Below are 24,362 nucleotides of genomic sequence, written 5' to 3' on the forward strand. Positions count from 1 at the left end.
TTACACACCATTTAACATTTCACTATACACTGTTTACAAAACACCCAAAATCAATGTGGAAGGGCACCACGTGGAATGTATTGTTAATTTTAAAGTATTGCCACACCACATTCAAACAGGACCCCACCCTTCCAGAATGGGTTACAGCTGCTGAGCACAGGACACCCAATTCCTCAACAGCAGCCCTGGGTTGTATCAACACCAGCAGATGGAACAGGTAGCCAGCCAAGCCTTACAAATCAAATAAATAGAATTATATGACTACTTTAACTGATGAGATGGACGCAGCAAAAAGAAACGTTTGAAAAAGTAAGATGGAAAAGACAAAATTTGGCACTAACAAATTCTAAGATTTTCAGCAAAGCTAGATTTAGCCATTGTAGGAGGGACAAAATAAATACAAATTTTATTTTTTCAGTCCACGAAAAGAGTAAGTGGTATGCCCTAGGAGCCTAAATTGGAGCATCCTTCCAGCTTCCCCTGCCACTAAGTTTTGATGGCATTGATGGTGACCAGCCAGGAGTTTTCGTGTTGAACAAAATTTCTACTTTCTAGACAGCTGCTGGCTGGTTATCCACATTTGTGTCCATCTGCTCCTGTGTCTGCTCCATTCTGTATGTCAGGACATATCTCCCAATCTCCAGAAAATCACAGAGATTCTGGAATGTCACTCATGACTATTGGTCACGTAGCTTTTCCCCTTTTCATTTGTGTCCACCTAGCTTTAACTCTCAAATAACCCAGAAAATTTAAGTGATTAAAATGAACACTTCTGTGGACCAGCGCACTAGGGCCAATGGAAACTACAGGAAATTTGTCATCCCATAATGGAAAGAGTGATTTTAAAGACTCAGGAAGATAAGGAAGAGGAAAGGATGAAAAGATACACAGTACAAGTGTTAACCATAAAGAGTAAAGGAAACAAATCAAGGCAGATCAAGTAGGGGGAGCTAAAGCAAAAGCAGATATAGACCCCTATTAAAAAATATGTATAACTGCTTCCTACTTACAAAATGGGAACCAGAAAGATGACCTAACTTTTAAATAACATTTTGGAAAATACCTCTATAAATATTCAGTAACTTATGTTGAAAAATCAAAGCTCTACAGTCTAATCAGAAAAATCCTATAAATTTCATTTTAAGAGGCTTACATTTTGCTAAAAATAGAAATTCCACATAGAATGCTGCCTGTAAGTTTATATATTTGTGGCAATAAACAATATGTGCAAACCACTGGAGGAAAAAGATAATAAAAGCCCATCACTTGGGATGGAAAAGCTGTGCCTTCTTAACAAAAGCCAAGAGATGTAAGCATCATACATAAAAGGGCTCATTCAGAATTCACTGTTTTATGGGAGAGAAGCTGTGAGAGTTTATATGCAAAACAGTTGTAAAAGCAACTCAGAGAAGAAACAAAATTTCCCTGTAGCAAATATCTGTCTTTATTAATGTTGGTCATTCCTTTAAATAAGGTTAGATGGAAATGTTAAGAAAATTTTGCAAGCAGTAATTTCCTGTATTAGGATTTACGAGAGGAGGAAAATCTATAGGTTATATAAATTATATATTTATATATATTCATACATATTGGTGACAAGTTAATTGCACAGTTAATGTGAAATAATGCATGCTATTTTATGGTAATAATGCAGTAAATCTATTGGAAACAATGGAACTGTAATTATATGGTAAGCTGTGCTAACGATACCACTTTAACAACCTGATGACTGTGAATTTAACTTATGTCAGCATCGTAGGTACCCTAAAGTGATATACTGCATTTCTTCCCATGGTAGAATAACAAAGAAACTTAATTACTTATTTCTTAGGTTAAAATAGTTCTAGCATCCTGGATTAGAAGTTAAATAGCAACAGAGTAACAGGGGAAATTGTTGGCCTCTCTAAATTCACCAGGAATTTTCAGTGGGGCTCGGATGCCTCTTGTCACATCTCTCTGGCTACATTTGCATTCACACACCTCCGGTCAGGTTGGTGTTGTGTGTGTCCCAGATCCTCCTGACAGTCCTGTAACATGGGCTGGAGCTCTTCCTGGGGAGAGGGGGTGAGGGTGGCAGTTGACTGGTGGCTATAGGAGACAGCGGCTGGAGAGGAAGCTGCTCCTCGCACGGGTGGAGTAGGACCCCGCTCATCTTCTTCCTCTTCCTCTAGCTCATCCTGCTGCAGATACATCCTTGCAGGTGGCACGGGACAAGGAATTTCCTGGTCATAGCTAAAATTAATTTTTTAAGAAAATAAGGACTTAAATTTGTACTGTGTAATTAGCATATGTGATACATGTATTAATAGCTCAGAAACAAAGCACTGCTCTCTGTGCCCTTGAGAACAGCTCAGTAAGGATGTGCTGAGTGGGTGCACACCACTGTCACTAAGTGCTCTCCAAATTGCCATGCTACAGCTTGACTAGCAGCACCAGAGCAGTGCTGGAGGAAGGTCTCACTGCCAGCTTGCAGGGCAAATCACACTTCAATTAACTGGTGATTAAAATAGGAGGTGCGCAATCTTACCCTTCATCCACTGAAAGGCTGTAATCTTCACTGTTGCTGTGGGGAGGAGGATGTGCTGGAGGGGGTGGGAGAAGATCTGCCCAGTTCATGCCAGCTTGCTTGGGAGCCTTTGGGGTCCGAGCACCCTTCTTGTGCCCTTGACTCCCTGGGAATAAAAAGCAGCACGTATTTTTAATGCTTTGAAGTCTCTCCTCACCACTAGCAATGAAAAGCAAAACAACTTCAGTTCCTTCCCAGATGCTCTTGCATTCTTTGAGAATTTACTGGTTCAGTTTTGAGCAAATTGACATTCCTCCTTTTTACACTGGTTTGTGCTTGTAGCCTCTTTGTAGAGCTGATCTACATATTTAAATGCTTGAATTTAAGCAGGAACTTTACATAGCATGGAAAAGACACATGGGATACAAAACTTTCATTTTTTAAATAAACAGTCAAAATGCGATAAAACCATAAATGAATTTTACACGCAATGTCATTAAGAGTGAGCTTCCTACTTCTGTTAATTACATTAAAGATTATAATTGAAAACAAATGAGCTGTAGACATATTTTCTGAAGTGCCTTTATCCTATTTAATTGCTAGAACCTAAAATACAATATGATAGAGATATGATCTATTAAAGTTCTACTGTTGCATTAAGTCACTGAATATAGGTAATTTGTACTTGTCCACTGAAACATTTTAGGCACAATGAAATTACTACTTTTAGTCTAAATGGCAGGTGCAGTTGAAAATAATTGCTGGAAGAACTAAAATAACAGAAGAAAAAATAAAGATCGATGAAGTATTTCACCAATGTTTTCAACTACTATTACTGGAAAATTACAGCTCATAATAAAGCAATGCAGCTTTAACAGTTCAAACAACTGTGAATAAGACCAATTATTCAGGTGGTAGCAAATTTTAAGTTTGGACATGGCTAAAATGAGAACTGGCTCAACCATTGTTCCTTGGTATCTATACATTTTAATCCTTCTTTGCTATTGTGACATCTTTCTTACAGATAAACTCCTTTTATGTAGATAAAGTCACTGTGATTTTGAGTGTTTTGGAATCATTCACATTTCTCTCTTAAACTGAGGCATGATTTTATATTATCACAGTAAAGCATTATATACATGATTTAAATATACTGCAGAGAGATTTAGGAAGGTTTTTTTTTCACTTCTGCTGTCTCAGATTTTCCACTCTTACTGAAAATAGTTCTGATAATTATCATCCCACATGAGCTGCCAGATACACATGTTTTAGCTATGTTAAATTGTTTTTGTGGTATCTTAGTATGAACAAGGAAGACACTAACTATCCCAAGGCGACCTGCATTCTGTATCCTAAGCACCATGATACATACACAGTTCAACACAATTAATTTATTACTTTGGTCACCTTGCTTCATTCCTGCTAGAGTCCTTGGCATAGGACTATAAATTGTTAAGAGTTATGAATAACCCTAATAGGTATCAGCATGGAGAACAACACCCTCTCATTTTTAATTTGCATGGTTCATACCCCTGAGATGTTTCATGCTGAATTTCAAGTCTTAACATCACTGAGCACGGGCTCAGCACCACATCCTGATCCTCTAGACCTGGGAATGGGCAAAAGGCTGTCTCCCAGAACAACACAGCTGAGCAGCTGGGAGAATTGGGAGCTGTACTTATCTCCTCCCAGCCACTGAGAATTCACATCATCCAGAGGCACAGCAGGGCTCATCAACATATTTATGTCTCTGCTGTGCCTTAGTCAGAATCAGCCAGGACAAAGCACAGGTTGGGATTAAGGCAACTGTACTAGCAAAGAAAACAGCAGAACAGAATGGAGAAGTCTGCATCTTGAGTAGTAGATGTAAAGTTCAAGGCACTCGTGACTGTGGCTATAACTCACCCTGAAATTGATTTGATGTAAATAAACACAGCCTAACTACTACACTTACAGTAAAGCCCCAAACCAAGCCTGTGTGTAGTTTCTGGTTTAGCTCATATAGCTCTACCAAAAATCAAGCCTGGAAGTGAAAAGGTTATACCACAATGATAAAACATAACTTTTGAACTAAAACATATTCTGTGGTCCCAAAGTACAGACTGCACAAAAAGTTGTTTTGTTTCAAGATTTTTACAAAGGATTTTTAGATTGTTTGTACAGGAGATGTTAATGAGAAACGAAATTTAATTATCTACCATCTATATCTAAATGATGTACATAAATAATTTTGACATATAGTGACTGAAACCTATAAAAATTTCATGCACGCCTGAATGCTTTTTTACTCAATGAAATACATTTGTTTAATTTACAAAATGAAAAACTTCTTAAAGCAGAGTTATGTTTGGTATCACTCAACTACTGTGTATCTTGAGCAGGTTCATGAATTGGGTAAGTAGACCCAAGAGATGACAAAAAAAGTCACTAAAGTACAAGGAAGGTAACACTTAGATTAAAATCCTTTTTTTTTTTTTTTTTTTTTTTTTTTTTGGTGACAGTTGGAAAGAAATTGCTATGACTCGCCCATCTGGAAAACACAACATTACCCAGTACACCATCCGTGTCAGGAAATCCAACCACTTTTCGAGTTCATGACTTTCACAATTTCAAAAAACCAGTTACTTAACTGACATTTGGATGACACTAAGCAATCCTCAGGATGTAACAGAAATACAGGCACTTACTGGGACAGTTTTTGTGCTTTTCAACATCTACTGTCCATGCATTCCTCCCCATAACTCTTTCTCTAAGCCCAGCAAATACTGCTAACCACAGCTACAGCATCCAGACACCACAAAGCCTGAGGCTTGGAAATCACTGCAGGTACTCACCAGATGTACTGCTGCCTCTGTCTGAGCTGTTGTAGGATCCACCTGTATTCTGGTCATAAGACTGGTTGTAGGGAATAGTTGGAGCAATGTTGTCATTTACTCGGTAATCTGCAAGTTTAATGGTATGGTTAATGCTGCCCTTCAGGAACACCTCTACTTTTACATACTTGCTTTATAACACAAAGTAAGATCTGCTTTAAGTAGTGAACTAGAAACAAATTCATTTTTTGAAGGAAAAAAATCATCCTGCAATCGTGTTTTATTTTTATCTTGCCTCCTATTGTAGGCTTAGGGGAAATAATGGGAATTTAGTAGCTGCACAGCTAAAATGGAGTAAAATGGATTCTGTGCACAAGGTTTCCACAAAGCCTCTGCAACCATCAAGTCTCAATGAATTTATTTGTCTGTCTGTCTATCACCTGTGAGCATCTTGCACACAAATACTGTCATCTTGAATGATGGTCTCTGTCTAATTTATGCATGCAGAGCAACCAATGGACTGCAGTGACTACTTTTGGTATTTCAAAGGTGACACACCCACATAAGAGCCAGCTCTGTATGACAAGGGCTGAATGATCTGCTGAAGCAACAATGCAGCTCCAACTGAATTTGGCTTACAACAGAAGGAATCTTTGTTTCAGGTCTGCTGGCTCCAAGGATATTTTTATTTACACTGGATCATGTAGGTTCTACAGGCAGGGCCTTTTTTGCTAATGGCTGTTACCATAACTTTGCTCTCCAGTTCCAAAGCACTTGGTATACACTTATTATTTTTAAATCTAGATCTGGCAACCAGATCTGTAAAACTTCATCAGAAGTGAAATGTTCGTCTGGCAGAACAATACCTTTGTGCTAAAAAGCAATTACAATTTACAGAGAACAGAAAGGAGGTAGGTTACTCTTCATACAGCAAATAAAACTGCGTCATAAACAGAACCACTGGACATAAAGTAGTGACAATGAAGCACAGCATGTAACTCATCAAAACAGTTACTTCCCATCACAAAAGCTATAGGTATAATCAGCAGCAAGATGGCTTTGACTTAGGAAATGAGAAAACCAAGATCAGAGTATCAACTCATAAAATAGCAAATCAAAACAAAAATAAACAAAACTAAGAATTCAGTTCCCATCTGCTGCAGAAATGTTTGTGATAATGTAAGCATAGGAAAAAGAGCAAAATGATAAATTTCACACCAGAGTGTATTCTGTAATAGTTTCTCAGCCTAGCTGCATTCCACAGACCACGCTGAAGCCCTGCATACCGCATATGTTTACACAGAGGATAAACAGTAAATCAGCACTCTGAAATATGTATATATGACTGTCAGCAGACAATGCTTTAAGGGGGCCTTTCCACACTGCAGTATGCTAGAGAATATGCAGCTGTAATATACACAATTTGAAAGATGCAGAATCTTCCAGCACATAAAAACCAAACATGTTTTAATTCCCAAAGAGGTACGTAATACACAGTTCATGAAAGAGAACAATTACAAAAAATACAGCTTCCACCCTCTAGTAAGGAATCAAAACCCTTGAATTTTCTTTTGGCATGTTTATGTCAAGGGAAGGTGTGACATTTTATACTGCCCTTTGAACTCCTCTGTGAGCAGATGGGTCCAGTAGAGAAATCAACATTCCTGTAATGAAATGTCTCTTTTTACTGGATCACTTATCACTATGTGATCACTTCAGTTACAGCCTTGCAAAAAGTTCCAAGTTAGAATGGGTCCAACTCCTAGGGATACTTTTTTGCAAATCAGGTTATTAAGAGAGGTTGCATGGTAGCCTGGAGGACTAGAAAGAAGAAATCACATACCTATTTCTTCCAGCTCCCACACAGTATATTAAAGAAACATGCCTTCAAGGCCTCAAAAGCACATTCTGATATTTCCCGTTAGCACTGAAATAAATTTATTTTTAGCTTCTGGATCCACAGACTTCAGTCAGGGTAACACAGGAATTTAGTTTCCAAAATTGTGTGCGGCAGCATCGCCTCTCAATACCAGAACTGAAGGCTTGCTAGGAACAAGTCTAAAATGAATTGGAGCACTCCATTTGTGCCCCCAGTGTACAACACAATACAATTTTACAGAGTTTGATATGCAAAATTTCATTCGTTTACATGAGCATGTAGATTTAATGAGTCTCCATCCACAACTGGGAAGAGTAGGTTGACCTATTTAAAATTTAAGGTAGAGTATAATGTGACTACCATGCATCTGGCTTATGAATAAAATATCTGGCCTCTTTCCTAACCAATCCCTTAACTACTATTAAATTTAAATTAATCTCATATCCACAGGAAATGTATTTTATTTAACTCTTTTCTAAACACACAGCTTGTTATTTTTCACAATAAATTGAATATCAGAAAGGTTATCGTGGTGCTAATTAACTTTCTGACACTGCAAACGGTGTATTTCTGAATCTAAAGAGGCAGAAGCCTAAAAGCACTGCAGAAGCCTGTAATTGCTGAACCTGAAAGCTTTAGACTCCCAGAACCAGAAGGTCAAAACTCCTCTGACGCCTAAAGAGGAGAAACAAGCTAAAAGCTCTTCACCTTTGTTTAATTTGTTTTGCTCCATAATGTTGTACTGTATGGGTGGAGCCTCTTGCTTTTGCTGAACAGAGGGTTTCCAGTGTTTCTCATTGGTGTCCCCGCTGCCACTGTTAACATTATTGCTGATACTGGACTGGATGAGCTGAGTGGTGGCATAAGGAGTGGGCTGCCCAGGCTGGCTGACAAATCTTCCGTCCTTTAGATTGGGGCTATTGAAGGTTTTCATCTCATTGATTTTGTTGCTGAGGTCCACGTCCCCATACACAGTTGGCTCAGGCAACATCAGGTTTGTCTGCTTGTTGTCCAGCTGATTGTTGTAATTTGCTATACAATCGGCTAACCACAGAGGAGAGAAAAGAGAAAAGGTCATTCTGTTCGCCCACACCACCATGAAACCCCCTCTAACATTTCCTCACTGCACAACTGCATGGCTTGAACCCATGTAGCAGACACACTGAGGCAGAGATACTGCCATTAACTATGTAATAATTTACAGAATATTATTTACCTTATACACTACTGCTCCAAAAGGAGGGTTCACTGTTCTGATTCACTGTAAATTCAGACCTGCTGAATCATATCTACAATATCTACAATTATATCTACTTACCTTGCTGGGCTTTTCCATCGTGGCCATATAATCATTCATGGTTTTAGACATTATTCTCATAGCAGTGTATATATTCAATTAGTAATTGTGATTAAAATCACTTGTATTGCAAGGGAAATTCAACCAAAAGTTAACAGCAGGAGTAACTAAAAAAGACCTTCAACTCATGTCACCTAAACAGTATCGATACACTCTTGTATTTGTTGTAAGAAACAGACATACAACAGGTTTTCATGAAACACACTTAGAAATTATTACATGTAAGAGAATTAAAGAAAAACAATAGTTTAAGAGATTAAAGAAAAACAAGTACAATGTAAAAGGTAACTCTGTACCCAGTATCAAATCTTTATTTGATCATTGTTTGCTTGTACAATCTTATATTTTAATTTGAAACAAAAAAGGCAGAAAAGCAATCTGGAATTTTTGCTGATTTTCAGTTGCTTTGGATATTGTAAAATATGTAATAGCACAGTAATACATTGTCTTCTATGCTAAAGATATTTCATATAAACAGCATGAATTCATTCTTCTGACATCCTGAGCCCACCACTTATTGCAGACAGTAAATTGGCATGTGCTGATGCTCTGGCCACTGCATGAAACAGTGTCCCTGCCTTGCCATGTTCTCTTCACACTGCGTGACACGAAGCCCACACATTTTTTTCCTCTCCACATCCAGTCCACTGGGAGATTACTGAATGAAGTAAAGTAGTCTGTGGGTCAGCAGTTAGAAGGCTTAGTGGAACCAGCATTCAATGATCCTTAAGGAAAAATTCTCATTTTCCAGTTGATTAATGCATCAGTAATTACATAACGCTCACCAGGAATATAGTTTTCCTCTTTTAAAAGAAGTGGTATTTATGCTAATGAATTTGATTCAAAACCCAAAGTCCATTACCTGTATCCACAATGAATTTACTGGAGAGGATGGCAAGTCAAACTACACACAGAATTCAAGATTTTACCATTACTCTGAATGAAACAACTAGCAAACATAGAGGATTTTCAATTTCAAAAACATTCCCTAACACATACATATTTTAGAGATATATTACCCGAGAAAGGGGAATAAAATAATGCTTGTGTAAGAAAACCACCAATCCACATTTTCAGTGACTAAGGAACAATATCAGAACATGCCACATAGAACTTATCACTGCACATTTAATGCCCCCCAGCCTGTGGGTTTTTTTGAAGGCTTTACTGTTTGATATATTTTTCCTTCTTATGTGAGGTGTTTTTACTGCCTCTGTTATTTATTGCTTCACAGTCTTCAACTTCTTGATTTCTAGAGTTTAAATGTTTCATTTCTCTCACCTACTGCATACTAGTCTTTCTTCCTTTCCAAGTCTATTGTATTATACTGGGCAATAGTATATACAGTATATTCTTCTCTCCTGATACCTCAGGCTTTGTTGCAATATCTTTGCAGAGTCATTTAGAACATATGTTTTTACTTCCTTTCATTTGTAGCTACATCTGATTTGTGTGTGAGGCAATATAATCAATACAGTATATGCAGTAGGTACATTTTTTACATAGACACATTAGAATTCCTTATAACAAGTACTTAAAATTGGTTTACCTCTATAACAGAAGATTTATCTAGTTAGATCTTTATGGCATCTACTTTTGGAACAATTGGTTCCCGTTCTGTAGACTTGGAAGACATTGCCATACTTAAAAGTAATTAAAAATGCAGCTATTTTGCATATTCACAGCTACTGAGGGGATATCCACTGCTGCTGCTTCAGAGCATAAACCAGCCCACGATGACAGAATTAAGAACATTTGGCAGAATTTCCAGGAAAGAAGAGATCACTCTGAGCACACTGTGAGACCCACAAGCCCTGAAGTTCTATTTGAAAGGAGGGAAACACTTTGCGACAGAACCAAGCTTAATATGAAGGTTCAAATGAGGGAGAATCCACTGCAGTTCAATACAAGATATTATAATAGGTTGCAACCATAAAAAATGTGCCTTCTCTTCATTTTCTGAATTTGTTATTTACCAGAATTGCTATGTCTGTCCTTGCCACGGTGGACTATTCCTGAATCACAAACCTTTTCATACAGGTACTGGTGGATGTGATATCCACAGCCAGAGTGAGAGACAAGCCTCTAATGCCAAAATCTCACACCTTGCTCTGAAGCAGCTGGCACTGGTCACTGTCAGACAGCATTACTGCAGGAGATGAATTGCCATTACTGCCACTCATGAATTACCAGCCATTTGAGCTGGTTTCACATTAATTACAGGAGGTAATGCTGCTTGGCACTTGTGTGACTCCACACACTCCCCCTCTGCATTGCTGGGACATGCTACTAGCAAAAACCAGTAAAAACCAGTAGAGATACTTGTAGTGGAAAAGACTAATTTCATTCTTCACCAGTAACACAAGGTTAAACCAAAAGGAACCTAAGGTCTGTTTAAAACAAAATTTTCAACAGTCAGCACTTTGAGATGTATTTCCTCAAATGTCTTCCACAGAACTCATGAGGTTTTATTCCAGAGCTCTCCGAGTCCTGCTCAAGCTCCCAGGAACTACCACTTAATCCAACATTTGGTACTGTTTTAATGCTTTAATGTAATGTTTTTAATGTTTTAATGCTTTAAGTGCGTGAAATTAACTTCTTAATTCACACACCCTAAACAGAACACCAGCTATCCAATTTTGCTCAGAACGGCACTCAAAGTGAAGTTCTGAGTGTGCCAAAACAGACTGACTTTGTTGCAATGTTTTATTTCTTGCTTCCCATCACATCCAAAACAGAAGGAAAACCACATTGGCATCATTTTGGCCTTTCTCTTTCTCCATCCAAGCAACAAGGATGTACAGAACAACCCAAAAACGACCTTATCTGCTCTATTCAGAAGCCAAAATGTATTAGTACACTGTGAATTTCGGCAGTATTGAACTTTGAAGGGGGTCCTTAAGCCTGCTACAACTATCCAAATAGCACCAAGAAAGGATCCAAAAAGGGACCAAAAGCACCATCATGACATAGAGGAGACACTATATTAAGTCTAAAAAGCATTGAAAATGAAACCCACACAAACCTGTACACTCTCTCAGGCATTAGAAGCACATACTCTGTAAAGAAGGTTCCTTAGCAAGGTAGAAACAAATCTAACCTGGTCGACTGTACGTTGTGAGGTTGCTATCACTGTTGCCATTGCCAGAGGTGCAGCAGTTGATGGAGCAGTCATTGTGATTGTTCCCTGTGTTAGGCCAAGTATCTGCTAGCCATGGCTGAGTGGCTGGTTCACTGATGTTTAGGAGTCCAGGCCTTTAAAAACAAAGCTTGGTCATTTCAAAAATTAAACAAAAGCATTTTCACATTGCAGCAACACTCTTCCCAAACGGTGAGATGTTACAAAATAATAACCATGTATCAGAAGGCTTGAGTACTGAAAAAAGCTTGATTCAATTATTTAGTATTTTCAAGTCTCCTGTCTAACCTGTTCCTTGCTAAATCACTCAGGAGTGAGCAGTCAAGATCAGCATTAATTCATTTTGCTGGACTGCATTATATGTTGGTGTGCTACATCTACTTGTCACTTTGGCTTTCATTTTTTAATTTTTCTTTTTTCTTAAGGGGTTGCACTTCTATTTTTCTGCCCCTTCACCCTTTCCTAAAGAAAGCAAGGTAAAAAAAAGAGGAAATTGGCAAGTCAAATAAACAAAAAATTCACACGTGGAAGCAGGATGGATATGCATAAGTAAGAACCAAATTTAAATGTGAATATTCCCAAGTTCTTGGTTATTTATGGAACAAACTCTCCTCACCATCAGATAGCACTACTGTGGTGCATTAAAGGGAACAGCAGATAACAGAAACCTCTGTGGCTTGGAAGCATTTGGATCTCACTAAACATGCTGAGGGGGTGACACGCACTTGTTCATGAGAAAGCCACTCAGCTCCTAAGAGAGTTTGAGGTACTTGGGAATACTGACCACCTGAAAAATATCCAGATATGAGCGCTGCATGCTGGTTGCATTTGGAATAAAGTGTATTCCTGTCATCAACATTCCCAGTCTTCCAAGCTGCTGAGTTTTTGTAGTGAGTGTGAAAGTCTCTCTGTTGAATGTTCTGTAGAATCCTTGGTGGCTCTTGAGTTTTCATGCTAACAATGCAGTGGGACGTATTACAGTCCAACACAATTTAAAATTGCCTTTGATAAATAAGGTGCTTTTAAAAAGTAGATAATTTTAGCTACTGTCACATACACATATATGAAAACAGCCCCCTTCTCTTGGGATTTAACAGGCAACTTTCCATTTGAAATAGTGCAGAAACTATTTTCCATAATATTAGATGTGATGATCTTCAAAAATAAAATATGCTAATCCTCTTAAACTGCAAGTTGAAAATACAAGCTGCATGCAGTTATTTGTGGGGGATAGAGTCTGTCAGTGCTGCAGGCTTAAGTCATAGACTTAGAATGACATTTAAAAGATCTATACATATATGTGTATATGTTTCTGTGCTGCATATGTCATCTGACAATTTAACATAGGAGGTGATGAGGCTTGACTTGCTATCAGGCTTACAAACCAGCCAATATGCATTCAGTAAAGAAGCATTTTTTAAAGAAAAATTCTGAAATAAATATACAGCTGTGTAGGCCTGTGAGCAGGCCAGCTGATTTGAAATTCCCTGTTTCGTCCCCTATGTGGGAACTGAGCACAGTAGTCCTGATGTGCAGAGTCACCCAGACAACCCTCGGGGGGCTCGGAGGTCCTGGAACATTGCCAGAAGTGTTTGGTGGTTGGACTTTGATCCTGCACAGGACGTGACAGCTGTATGAGGATGGGAGGATCACACAGGGGTAAATGGTGAAGGGATAGATTAATTATGGTGCGAAACACAGGTTTTAGAATTTCAGTACAGGGGGGTTCTAGGAGACAAGATGGAGGAATTGGGGCGTGCCCTGTCCTTCTTCTTCTTCTTCTTCTTGTCATCCATCTTCAGTGGTGGTGGCACTTTGGGATTGGTTCTTACTAGATGTGCACTTGTCAATAAGGGTGAAAGGTATTGGGGAGAAAAGGAAAATATCTTACACGTAGTTTTTGGTATAAAGATAAGTGACCGCCCCGAGAGCAGTCAGTGTGCTCATGGCTGGCTCGCTGTGCGGACCTCTGTCGGGCCGGGGGAAAATATTGTAGATAAAAATTAATAAACAACACTGAAGACCGAAAAATCTGAAGACTCCTTCCGTCCTTTGGAGCGCGGGCTGTCCCAAGGCCATCCTGAGCCTTTCCAGGCCATTGGAACAGCCAAGGGACGGGACACCCCTACACTCTGCTCTTACAATGAACCTACACCTGAAGGCATTCAGAGGAGACAAAGCATCCCAGAATGTTTCAGCACTTTAAAGCTCTGTGTACTGGTTTGTTGCACAGAGAATTAAAGATCCTTTGTTTCTAAAATTCCCTTTGCATTCACACCTGCTGTCATGTAAGAAATGTGGTGTGATGTATATAAGCATGAAGAATTCTACTAATTGGAAACATTTAGGCAAGAGATGCTTGCATTACAGATCCATAACCTGCTGATGGTTTGAGATCATAATTTCCAAAGATCTTTAATCTTAGCAGCAAATTTCTTGACTCCCTGATTTACTGGACAGGATCTGAGGCAGGGGTGGACGGAGCCAAGTGGCTGTGTGGGTGCTGGCTGGAGTGAGCCCAGCACAATTACCATTACTCAAATCCTGTCTAGAAAAGGGATTGGCACAGAAATGGGTGTTTTTTCAGCATCACACAAGTGGGGATTATGTTGAAATATATCACTGTGACATTTTGAAACCTGAAAAATGCTTTAACTTGCTCACATAGCAGCAAAAATGCTAAACCTTTCCAAAACACTACAAATATTAAGTAAGGGAGTGAAAACCTTAGGTTTGGATATCAGAAGATGGTTTCATATGCAAAAATAATGTTTTGGGGTTTTTTGTTACATTGCAGAACTGTGTTTCAAATTCTACAAAATAAGTTACATCACACAGGCTGTCAATGCTGTATATGCAAATGAACAAAGCCAGCACAGATGTTTGCACCTTGAATCAATTACATTGTTAGATTCTGGCTCTGCTGTTGAACACCAGGACAGTAAAATTGAAGTTGATGCTCTAGAAGTACCAAAATTACTGTGCACTATGTAGACACTGGTGGGTTCATTTCTGTTCTCTGTGTGAGAGTGCTTCATCTAGCCTGTGCTAAGGGAAGAGTGAGAAAGCACAGTGGCACAAAGAACACAAAGAATGTTAGCTGAGTAACTTTTTGAACAACTCTCAGGGAAAGAGAGGGTTCACCCCTCTTCTCTCCTATTTTCTCACTCTCCTGTTGTAAGGGCAGCACCCCAGTGATTTACAGATTTTTTCGTTCAAAAATCACACGGTGACTGTTCTAGAAGCTTCTCTCCATGCCCCTGTGGCCATGAGAGCACAGCAGCACACAGTGCTGGGCACAGATATCTGCAATTCCTCATAATATGCCAGGTCCAGCTGCAGCAGAGGCTGAATAACCTCATCTCTGCACAGCACTCAGGTAGACTGGGAATGCTTTATCCTATGCCTAATCTTCACAATTACCAAATTTTTGCATCGTCTTGCAAATTAGGAATCACAAAATGCCACTTGTGAACAGGAATTGCTACAGGACTTTGGTGCCCAGCTGGTCTCTGAGATTTTAGCATTATTTCAGCATCATGCCAAATCTTTGAATGTGACCTAGAAAAGAAATGGTGTGCTGCTAAAGCACCACTGCTCTGACCAGCCTTTTTGCTAAAATCATTCTTTTTCCTCCTGAAGAAAATTTTACCCCTACAGAGGAAATGTAAATTACTGTTTTCTTCATGGCCATTCATTAAGTAATAATGTAAACCCACTGAACATGCCTTAGTTAAATCCTCAATCTGGAATGGACTTGGTTCTCAGAGTGGGTGGTTGCAAATTTACAACCTGCTTCCCTCTCCTTTAGTGCTCCATCTATTTTAAGCAATGCTTTAACTGTTTTGCATTCACAGAAACATTTTTTTCCCTAATATGTTACCTTATAAGCCATTTATGTCTTCAACAGTTTTTACCAATAAACGTTTTCTTTCTCTGTAGTATTTGTGAAGCAGCTATATTTCTTGATCTTCATAAAGGCCACGACTTAATTACTTTTACTCCCTTAATCAGGTGGTAAGCCAGGTCTTTATTTTGAAGTTAAAGCACTCCCTCTGCTGCTCATTTTTTGAGATGCAGTTTTTACAGGTTAACAAGCTGAAAATATTTCAAATCATGTTTTGGAAGTCAACCTAAAAATTCAAACCATATACCCTTCTCCTAGACAGAAAATATATGGCCAAAATGTATACAGTAATATAATGAACTAAAATCTATGCAAGTGATTATTTTGCCATCACTTACAAGGACAATTGAATTCCTGGAATCCTTAAATTTGTTTGCACACAATTTATACCTATAAGAACAAAGCACATAATTACCTGCCTCCACTGCTTACGGCCTCTCCTCCTCTCTGATATGTTACTGAAATAGTTAAAGATAAAAAGAAAAAAAATTTAAAAATCATACAAGACTCCTTCAATAACAGTATTTACTTCACCTTTGTTTCATTTTAGCTAAGACAATAATTGTTCATTGTTTATACATTAATTCTGAGTCTCATTCTGCAAGCTACTGCTTCAAATCCAAGTTTAGACATAATACTTGTGTTGCTTGATAACTGCTAGTCCTAGCCCCAACAGGGTTTTATATTTCAGTTCTGTTCTGAACACACACACACATGTATTGCTTAAGAAAGCAGGAAGCCATACATCAGGTTGAACTTATTCTTAACATAACTCTGCTGACTTCAGTGGAGTTGCTCTGTGGAAGAATTTAGGTCATATATTTATTTCATGAATGGCTGGATGTTAAAGCTTTGCTCTACCTTATTATTTTGGCAAGATTAAAGAGGTATCATGATTCTATAACAGACCTTACTTCCAATGTAAATAATGGCTCACTGCTGCTGGAGCTACTGCAAAAACAAATGCTCTTTCTGAATGCTACTGCAATACACTCAGGGAACAAGCACACTCTAGGAGTCCACAGAAGCTGCACATTTTATAACATTTTACAACTGGATTTATAAATTATACTAAATAATTTAAAAAATCTAATATATAAATCTTGGTTAAAAAACAGTGTGGCAGAAAGAACACTTTCTAAATTAGAAGGAATTGTTTTTCTGGCATTTCAAAAGTATTCTCCGTGAACAAAGTGGATGTCCACGTGCATTTGTTTGTTGGTGTGCATTGCATATCCTTCACAGGAAGCAAGATGTTTTAGAAATTAGTTTTTAGGATGCAAATACCCAAGAAGAAACAGTGCTATAAATTTTGTAGGTTTACATTGGATTTGGCAAAGGGTTAAGGAGACTGCCTCCTTGCATATGCTGATGGATTCTACACTTTCCAGCTAGGAATGTGCTGAAAACAAGCAGCCAAATTCTGCTCTTTAGAAGAACTCCAAACTGGGAGTCTGCAAGAGAGAGATAAATGCTGGCAGTGATTACAATAACAGGATTAAAATGTAGGATGCATTCCTACAGGTAAGTCTTTTACTGTAGGTAATGCTAAAGAGGGGAGCCAGGTTCAATTTAAAGTCAAAGCATGACTGAGATTCTGGATTGAAAAACAAGGATTTTTTTTTCTTTTAAGTGTTTTGCATGCTTTATGTTTTTCCCAATTTCTTCTTTAAAAATCTCAAGGCTATTTATTTTCCAGCTCTGACACATCTTAAGAAACCCTGATATTTTCTTTTAATGTTAAGAATCCATTGGCGAGAATAGATGTCAGCTCCCAAACTCTGCAGAATTTCAGTGGCGTGCTACGACGGAGATTACAACAGAAGCCCTCTGTTTAGCCAATTAAAGTAACAGCAAAATAATAAAGAGTTTGAATTATTCTCCACTGAGGCACTCAAAGGCCTGCAGAAACACTGAGGGCCACTCTGGCTCATGCTGAACAGGAAACAACTGCACTGAACATGAGAGGCTGGCTTGTGAGAGCAGGCAGCCTCCAGTGTGATGAACAGCACGTGGGTGAGGCTGACCCAGCTCAGCTCAGCCTGCTCTGGGGGGATGAGAGCGGGCACACAGGGCTGGCTTCCTCTGTGGTCCAGCCTGGAGGATGTAACAGTGCTGATTAGGAGCTAGCATTCCCTGGGAAACTTCCCAGAGCCGGGCTGGGTGGGTTTTACCCTGCCTGGATATACATGTCCTGCAAATCTCACAGGTCTCTTGTGAAAATGGAGGATTTCAAACAAAGGAGGAAGAAAAAGAACTGGCTGTTCACTCAGGCTAAAAGAAAAGCAGAGCACTGATGGGTACAGAATGTGCAGGGCTTTATCTACTGCAGAGGATGAGCTGCTCAGCTGCCAGACTGTAGGACCCACTGAAGGTCAGCTCTACGGGCTGGAAAGGCTGTAGGACCCACTGAAGGTCAGCTCTGTGGGATGGAAAGGCTGCAGGACCCACTGAAGGTCAGCTCTACGGGCTGGAAAGGCTGTAGGACCCACTGAAGGTCAGCTCTGTGGGATGGAAAGGCTGCAGGACCCACTGAAGGTCAGCTCTACGGGCTGGAAAGGCTGCAGGACCCACTGAAGGTCAGCTCTGTGGGATGGAAAGGCTGTAGGACCCACTGAAGGTCAGCTCTACGGGATGGAAAGGCTGCAGGACCCACTGAAGGTCAGCTCTGTGGGATGGAAAGGCTGCAGGACCCACTGAAGGTCAGCTCTGTGGGATGGAAAGGCTGCAGGACCCACTGAAGGTCAGCTCTACGGGATGGAAAGGCTGCAGGACCCACTGAAGGTCAGCTCTACGGGATGGAAAGGCTGCAGGACCCACTGAAGGTCAGCTCTACGGGATGGAAAGGCTGCAGGACCCACTGAAGGTCAGCTCTACGGGCTGGAAAGGCTGCAGGACCCACTGAAGGTCAGCTCTACGGGATGGAAAGGCTGTAGGACCCACTGAAGGTCAGCTCTGTGGGATGGAAAGGCTGCAGGACCCACTGAAGGTCAGCTCTACGGGATGGAAAGGCTGCAGGACCCACTGAAGGTCAGCTCTACGGGCTGGAAAGGCTGTAGGACCCACTGAAGGTCAGCTCTACGGGCTGGAAAGGCTCTCATGGGCTTTGGTGGGCTATGGCTCAGACGATGTTGTATTTTACACATTTCTAAACAAAAACGAAACCGAAAGTGGTTTTAAACTCACATTGAATTTGAAATTCACTTCTTTTTAAGCTGAATAGGATCATGATTTTAAAATTTCATAGCAAAACACAATTTAAGGCAGCAAGCAAAGACATCTAACTGGTGTAACACTTTGATTTTCTGTATCTTCCAAAGCAGACAACTCTGAGGCCACTGGATTAGTGCAGATTCAGAGGAAGGAAAAGGAACAAATATTTCACCGGCTATAATCTCACTGAATCTCTTTCAAGTCAGCATTTGGGCTGTGCTAAGTCATTCATCCTCCACCAGAAGCACCTTTTGCATGTCTAGATGTAGGAGGCCACACTACTCCCTTGGAATATGCAGGACAAGAGCCCAGGCTGTACAAACTGACAGGATCATGCTACAAAATGGCATGCTGGCATGGAATGGTGTGCTTTGAAATGGTACACACAAATAGAAAATATTGTCAGCCACAAAGCAAATGCACACTACTCAGAGAACAAATAATGATACCTGTCATTAATGACATTGCTTAAAAAAAACCACTTCAGAAACAGCTGGGCTGGTTGGTTATGTCAGAGAAAGAGAAATAGTACCACAAACACATGCTTAAGTAACAAAGAAGGGGGGAAAAGTGCAAATATATACCTGTTGGTGTGAAGGTAAAAGACGGGACTGAAAAATCAAAACAAAATACAAACTGGTTATTAAGCTGAAGAGAGAAAGGGAAACATACCACATTAGTATAAATCTAGCAGACAGCTGAACATAAAACAAATAAATATAACTAACCCACTACTTCAATCACATTGATATAAAAATAAAACTGAAACTGCAATTCAGAAAGAAGATTGTCTCTACAGGTACTATTCAGGAAAAATAAAGGCAAAAAAAGCTAAAAGCTTGGTATTCTATTGTGCTCCTGTGGTTTTTAGCCTTTCAAATCCTTCTCAGTTTGGTATTTTAAGTTTTTTTCTGAAGATCCTAGCACAAACAAAACCCCCACACTGTTAATCATTCTAGAATACAGAATGACAAATTCCTTAACAAAGCCTTATCAAGGTCCTATTGAATCTTATCTGCAGTTCACTAAGTAAATGCTCATTACACTGAACTAATAGGCACGCTTAAGTATTCAGTAAGGAAATAATAATCATAAAAAGGAACAAAGAGAACTGCTGTTTTATTGCCTCTGAATCAAGAATGGCACCAACTCTCGCTGCAACGAAGACATTAAATCTACTGCAGCAATTAATTTTTGTTTTCAGAGATGAGACTGTTATACAGAGTAATTATCTTTCTTTTTTAAATAATCACCAAAAAAAAGAAAAACCTCCCTAGATGTAACACCTTTCTACCTTCCAACCCTTGGCTTTAAGAGGGAAAGGTTAACAACAGAACAATGACACTGCTTGACAATCTTCTCTCTCACAGCTACTATAAATCCTCTTTGGATCAATAGGGTCTCTAATCCAAATACAGAGCAGCAGCATCTGCTCTTCCTGTTAGCACATGCTCCCCCTCCTGTTGACAAGACAGTATCGTTTTCCTCTCACTGAGGGCAGAACAAGGCTAACATTGCCCTTTCTGATCTAATCACAGTGAAAGGTAACAGAAACAATCAAATATTCACTAAAAACAGCCTGGAGACAGAAGGTGATCAGCAAAGCCAGAACAGAAATAAAAGGTTCTGGCTAAGAGAACAACTTCTTCATCTCATTTTTTTTAAGAATTCTAAAGTTTTTGGGGAGTGCAGTGTGTCTTGTAGTTGTAATTTAAGATACACCATATTACCCCCTTTTTACCAGGCCAATTTATTTCCAGGGATATGATACTAAGAAAAAGAAAAGAAAAATGGAGTATTTGGACATTTTAGGCTCCATTTGTAGCAAAGCTTTTTTTTCTTGGGAATACCATATATTTCTTTGAGCTGGGCCTTTTCCCATAGTTAAGTTTAATTTAGTTACATTCAAACTATAGAACCATAGTAACAAGCTTTCATTAAAATAGAATGGGCGTTTAAACCTGAGCTTGATTCCAAAGAGAATCAGAACCTCAAAATAATTTGCAATCACAGGGACATGAAAAATAATCTTAAACTACTGTCTCATTACTCTTCTGTGAGCTAAGTACTAAACCTAGTTTTGTTTCTTAAGGAACTGAGGAGGTTCAACTGAAAGAAATCTGATTTCTACCACATGAAAGAATGACTTAATTCTTAGAGCTTCTATTAATAAACTCTTCCGAGTGTGTAAGACTGCTAGTACAGCATGCATGTGTGGGAGTAGTGAAGTATTTTAACAGATGACAGGCCTGAAGCTAAATATAAAAATAAATAAATGCAAGACTGAAGAAAGTTTGGGCTTGCAGTGATGACTTGATGAACTGCAGAGTGGCAAACTACTTTGCAATTCATATTTCACTAAAGATAGGTTTGGTCTTTGAAGAATACTTGATCCCAGAGATACATACCCTACTTTTCTGTACACTTTCATTTAAACTCCCCCCAGATTACACAAAAGATATTTTTACAGATATTGAAAAACACAGCTGTTTTGAACAATAGCTGATGTCACTGAAGTAAGCATTTTTAAGGACAAATTGTATGCCTTTTGCTTAATCATAGGTACTGGTGAAAGCACAGTGATGTTAGTGTGATAGAGCTGTAGAAAGGCAGTGTGGCAGCATGCTATTAGTAAAACAAAACAGCACAGGCCAGTGCAGCACTACGTGGGGGCTGTCCTGCCCTAAATCCCAGCAGAACACAGCCAAGGGTGCAATTCCTTCCCAATTCCCTTGGCTGCAGCTCCACTACAGCCACTGGGCCTAGAGCCCACAGCACCGAGGGCATCTCAGCTCTGCAACACTCCAGACATATTTCCCTGTTTCCACTCACTCATTTGCTATTTTTAGCACTGCTTCTTTTACACAGCAACATATTGCTGCTGTTTGAAACCATTTGTGTTTGATTTGCCTGTCCTGCCCATAACACATTCATTCTTGGGGTCTAAAGAATCTAATCTCACGACACCTTTCATACACAAAGATGAGTTCACATTTTAAACCTTGGCCTGTGTTCTGATTGCTAAATGTCAAATATAACCCCATCTAGTTCTTCAAAAGTAGGATCTCTCATTTTCTGATTCATTCCAAAATTTATGGTTCTCACTCTGCAATTACCTATGAGGTACTGCTTTGAGATGTAATGAACTGTAGCTCATTGAATTCAGCTTTAATTTCCAGGCTTAACCTGGAAATTATTTGATCTGGAGGAGTCAAGTTTTTATTCCAGAAGTTCTTCCAGGTAGAGATTTTAGTTTTTTCAGAGAGTATATTGAAAAGCACTGCTTTACCACTGACAATGTGATATATAAGAAGTATCAATAACATGAAACAACATGAGAAATGAGAAGTGCTTTAAGTTAGCCCCACTGCTGCCATTCTAACTAAACACAGATGCAGGATGGGATAGCCCAGAACCCAGTCCCAGCCAAGGGTCTGAAAACAGCATTTATGAAAAGAGTCTTGGAAAGCAGACTGACCGCTGTGCTTTTGCAAACAGCCACACTTCCCCCAGAAGAGGAGAAATTCAAGTACCCACACCCAAAGTGTGACTGCAATGGACACCACTGTTAGCACTCCCAGCAGCAGGCAAAGCACTGGATGGGGGGACAGGAGCTGCCACCCACGCCAGATGGCTCCTCTTCAGATGATACAGTGTCAGAAAGCAAGGGCACATTGGAAGCCCATCTTTAACTTTCTCATTTGTAGGAGTATCTTTATAGAAAGCTACTCCTGGTATTCAGCTCAAGACTTATGCTCTAAAGCCAGACTTAGCACATTATGTAAATATTTTCTCTGCACAGGCTCCCGACCCACACTTCATGAACGCACTGAAGCAGGCTGGTAATTCCTTATTTGAGCCTGAGAAGAACAAGAGACTGATGACAAAATAAATAGGCAGCAAACAGGCATTCAGCAGCTTGTTTGCTATCCTATTTCAGACTGAAACAGATAATAGGGCACCTTTTCTGATACCAGCGTAGGTACTCGTGAGTCCATTCCTCTTCTTCCTGTGGCGATACAACCAGATGCTGAACACCATGAGGATAATCCAACAGGCTGCACCAATTCCAGCAATAAAGGCAGGCTGCTTTACTACATCAGAAATCTGCTGGGCCAAACTGACTTGATCTTCTGAAGACACGGGGTTTCCATGAGAATCTGAAACAGAGACACCCGTAACAGCCAATTAATTTGAATGAACAGCTGTAAGAGGGAGCATGAAAAGAGCTGACATCATTGCAGTCCAGCTTCTCAAGGTAAAATCCTTAAGATTGCTCTTCAAAATCTCACTTCTACAGGTCTAGACAAAAGTGGTATGTTTTCTGTACAAGACAGGTACCTCCAGTATCACTGACCTTTGTTTGCTCACAAAAGCTGCTAAAATCAGGCTACCAGGTATACAAATAGAAAGGCTCCTAAATAAAAAAACTGTGATCTGCTATTTTTTACTTTTCTTTCATTTTAAAAAAGCAACATCAGCTTCAGAAAATTATTCAGAAAATCAGCAAAAAACACACCAAGTGACAAAAACACGAGTAACAATTTGAATGGGTCCAAGTCAGCTCCCCAGACATCCACTCTCAGAACCGAAAATCAGTTACAAATTTAAACTACATTCATATGAAGTTGGTATTGAGGAAGATATTTTAATCTAGCAGTTCTTGATAGATAACCTAAATCTTGTATTACACAGTCTAATGCACTGCTTGCAGTCTCTCACTTTGACCTCAATTAGAAAAAGATTGAATATTTAAAAGTATGTAGAAAAGTAAAACTACAAAATAACCAATCCTGCCCCCTTAAATACGGATAAAAAAGCTAAAGGATAACTAAAAAATTATTTATGAATTGCTAAAAACAGCCAAGGAGTTTCATTGGTAATGAACAAGCAATGCTTTTCAAAACCAGTTTAGCCTTAAATACCCCACATCAAAATAAAGAACATGCATTTTTCCACAGAGTATTAATTATTTTTTTCATAAACACAGCACCTTTCAGAATTGTTTTTTTCTGGTCTTTACTTTCTGTACTGAACTTTTGCAGCAACTTTGTGGGAACAGCAGTAAGAAGACCCAGTTAGTGACCAAGCTTTCTGACTGAAGTGAAGGGACTCAAAGCCAAAATTCTGCCTTCCTGATGCTTTACCACCACAGTGAGTGCTCACTGGAAATTTCATTACTGCACAGGGCATGGGCAAGAACTCAAAGCCTTACTCAGAGCGGATATTGCTTTACACATTCCACAGCTTGGCCTTTGAAATACCCACTTTTACTCCTGTATAAATCTAAGAGATAGGTGCTTTGTACTATTGGTAGGGACATCAAATTCAGAATGAGAGATTGGTGTTTTAAGGAGAAAGATGCATATTAATTCTATTAATATGAACTATGTAAGAAATAAAAACCTATTTGCTTAAAACCAGTATCTTTTCCCTGTGAACTAAGCAGTGAATAGAATTTTTTTATGATGACAACTTGCATTATACCAAAATAAGCCCACATAAAATATAATAAGCTGCAATACAAACAAGAGATCGAATCACAACA

At 39.2% G+C, this 24,362-nt stretch overlaps 1 protein-coding gene across 5 annotated transcripts in view; it reads right to left on the minus strand.

The window, feature by feature from the left end:
• The window catches only part of ROBO1 (roundabout guidance receptor 1), a 684,128-nt gene that overhangs the window by 17,337 nt on the left and 642,429 nt on the right, over positions 1-24,362 (minus strand). For 4 of the 5 annotated variants that reach the window (XM_063150060.1, XM_063150063.1, XM_063150062.1 and 1 more), the window contains 8 exons: positions 22,777-22,974; positions 19,399-19,425; positions 16,017-16,059; positions 11,656-11,810; positions 7,907-8,242; positions 5,341-5,448; positions 2,528-2,672; positions 1,981-2,232 (listed from right to left, as the gene is read on the minus strand). In XM_063150060.1, the coding sequence (XP_063006130.1) occupies positions 1,981-2,232; positions 2,528-2,672; positions 5,341-5,448; positions 7,907-8,242; positions 11,656-11,810; positions 16,017-16,059; positions 19,399-19,425; positions 22,777-22,974 (1,264 nt within the window). The remainder of the gene's footprint in view (positions 1-1,980; positions 2,233-2,527; positions 2,673-5,340; positions 5,449-7,906; positions 8,243-11,655; positions 11,811-16,016; positions 16,060-19,398; positions 19,426-22,776; positions 22,975-24,362) is intronic. The other variant, XM_063150061.1, reaches the window with a different exon arrangement.

Source organism: Melospiza melodia, chromosome 2, assembly GCF_035770615.1.
Source record: "Melospiza melodia melodia isolate bMelMel2 chromosome 2, bMelMel2.pri, whole genome shotgun sequence".
In the NCBI taxonomy this organism is placed as follows: domain Eukaryota; kingdom Metazoa; phylum Chordata; class Aves; order Passeriformes; family Passerellidae; genus Melospiza; species Melospiza melodia.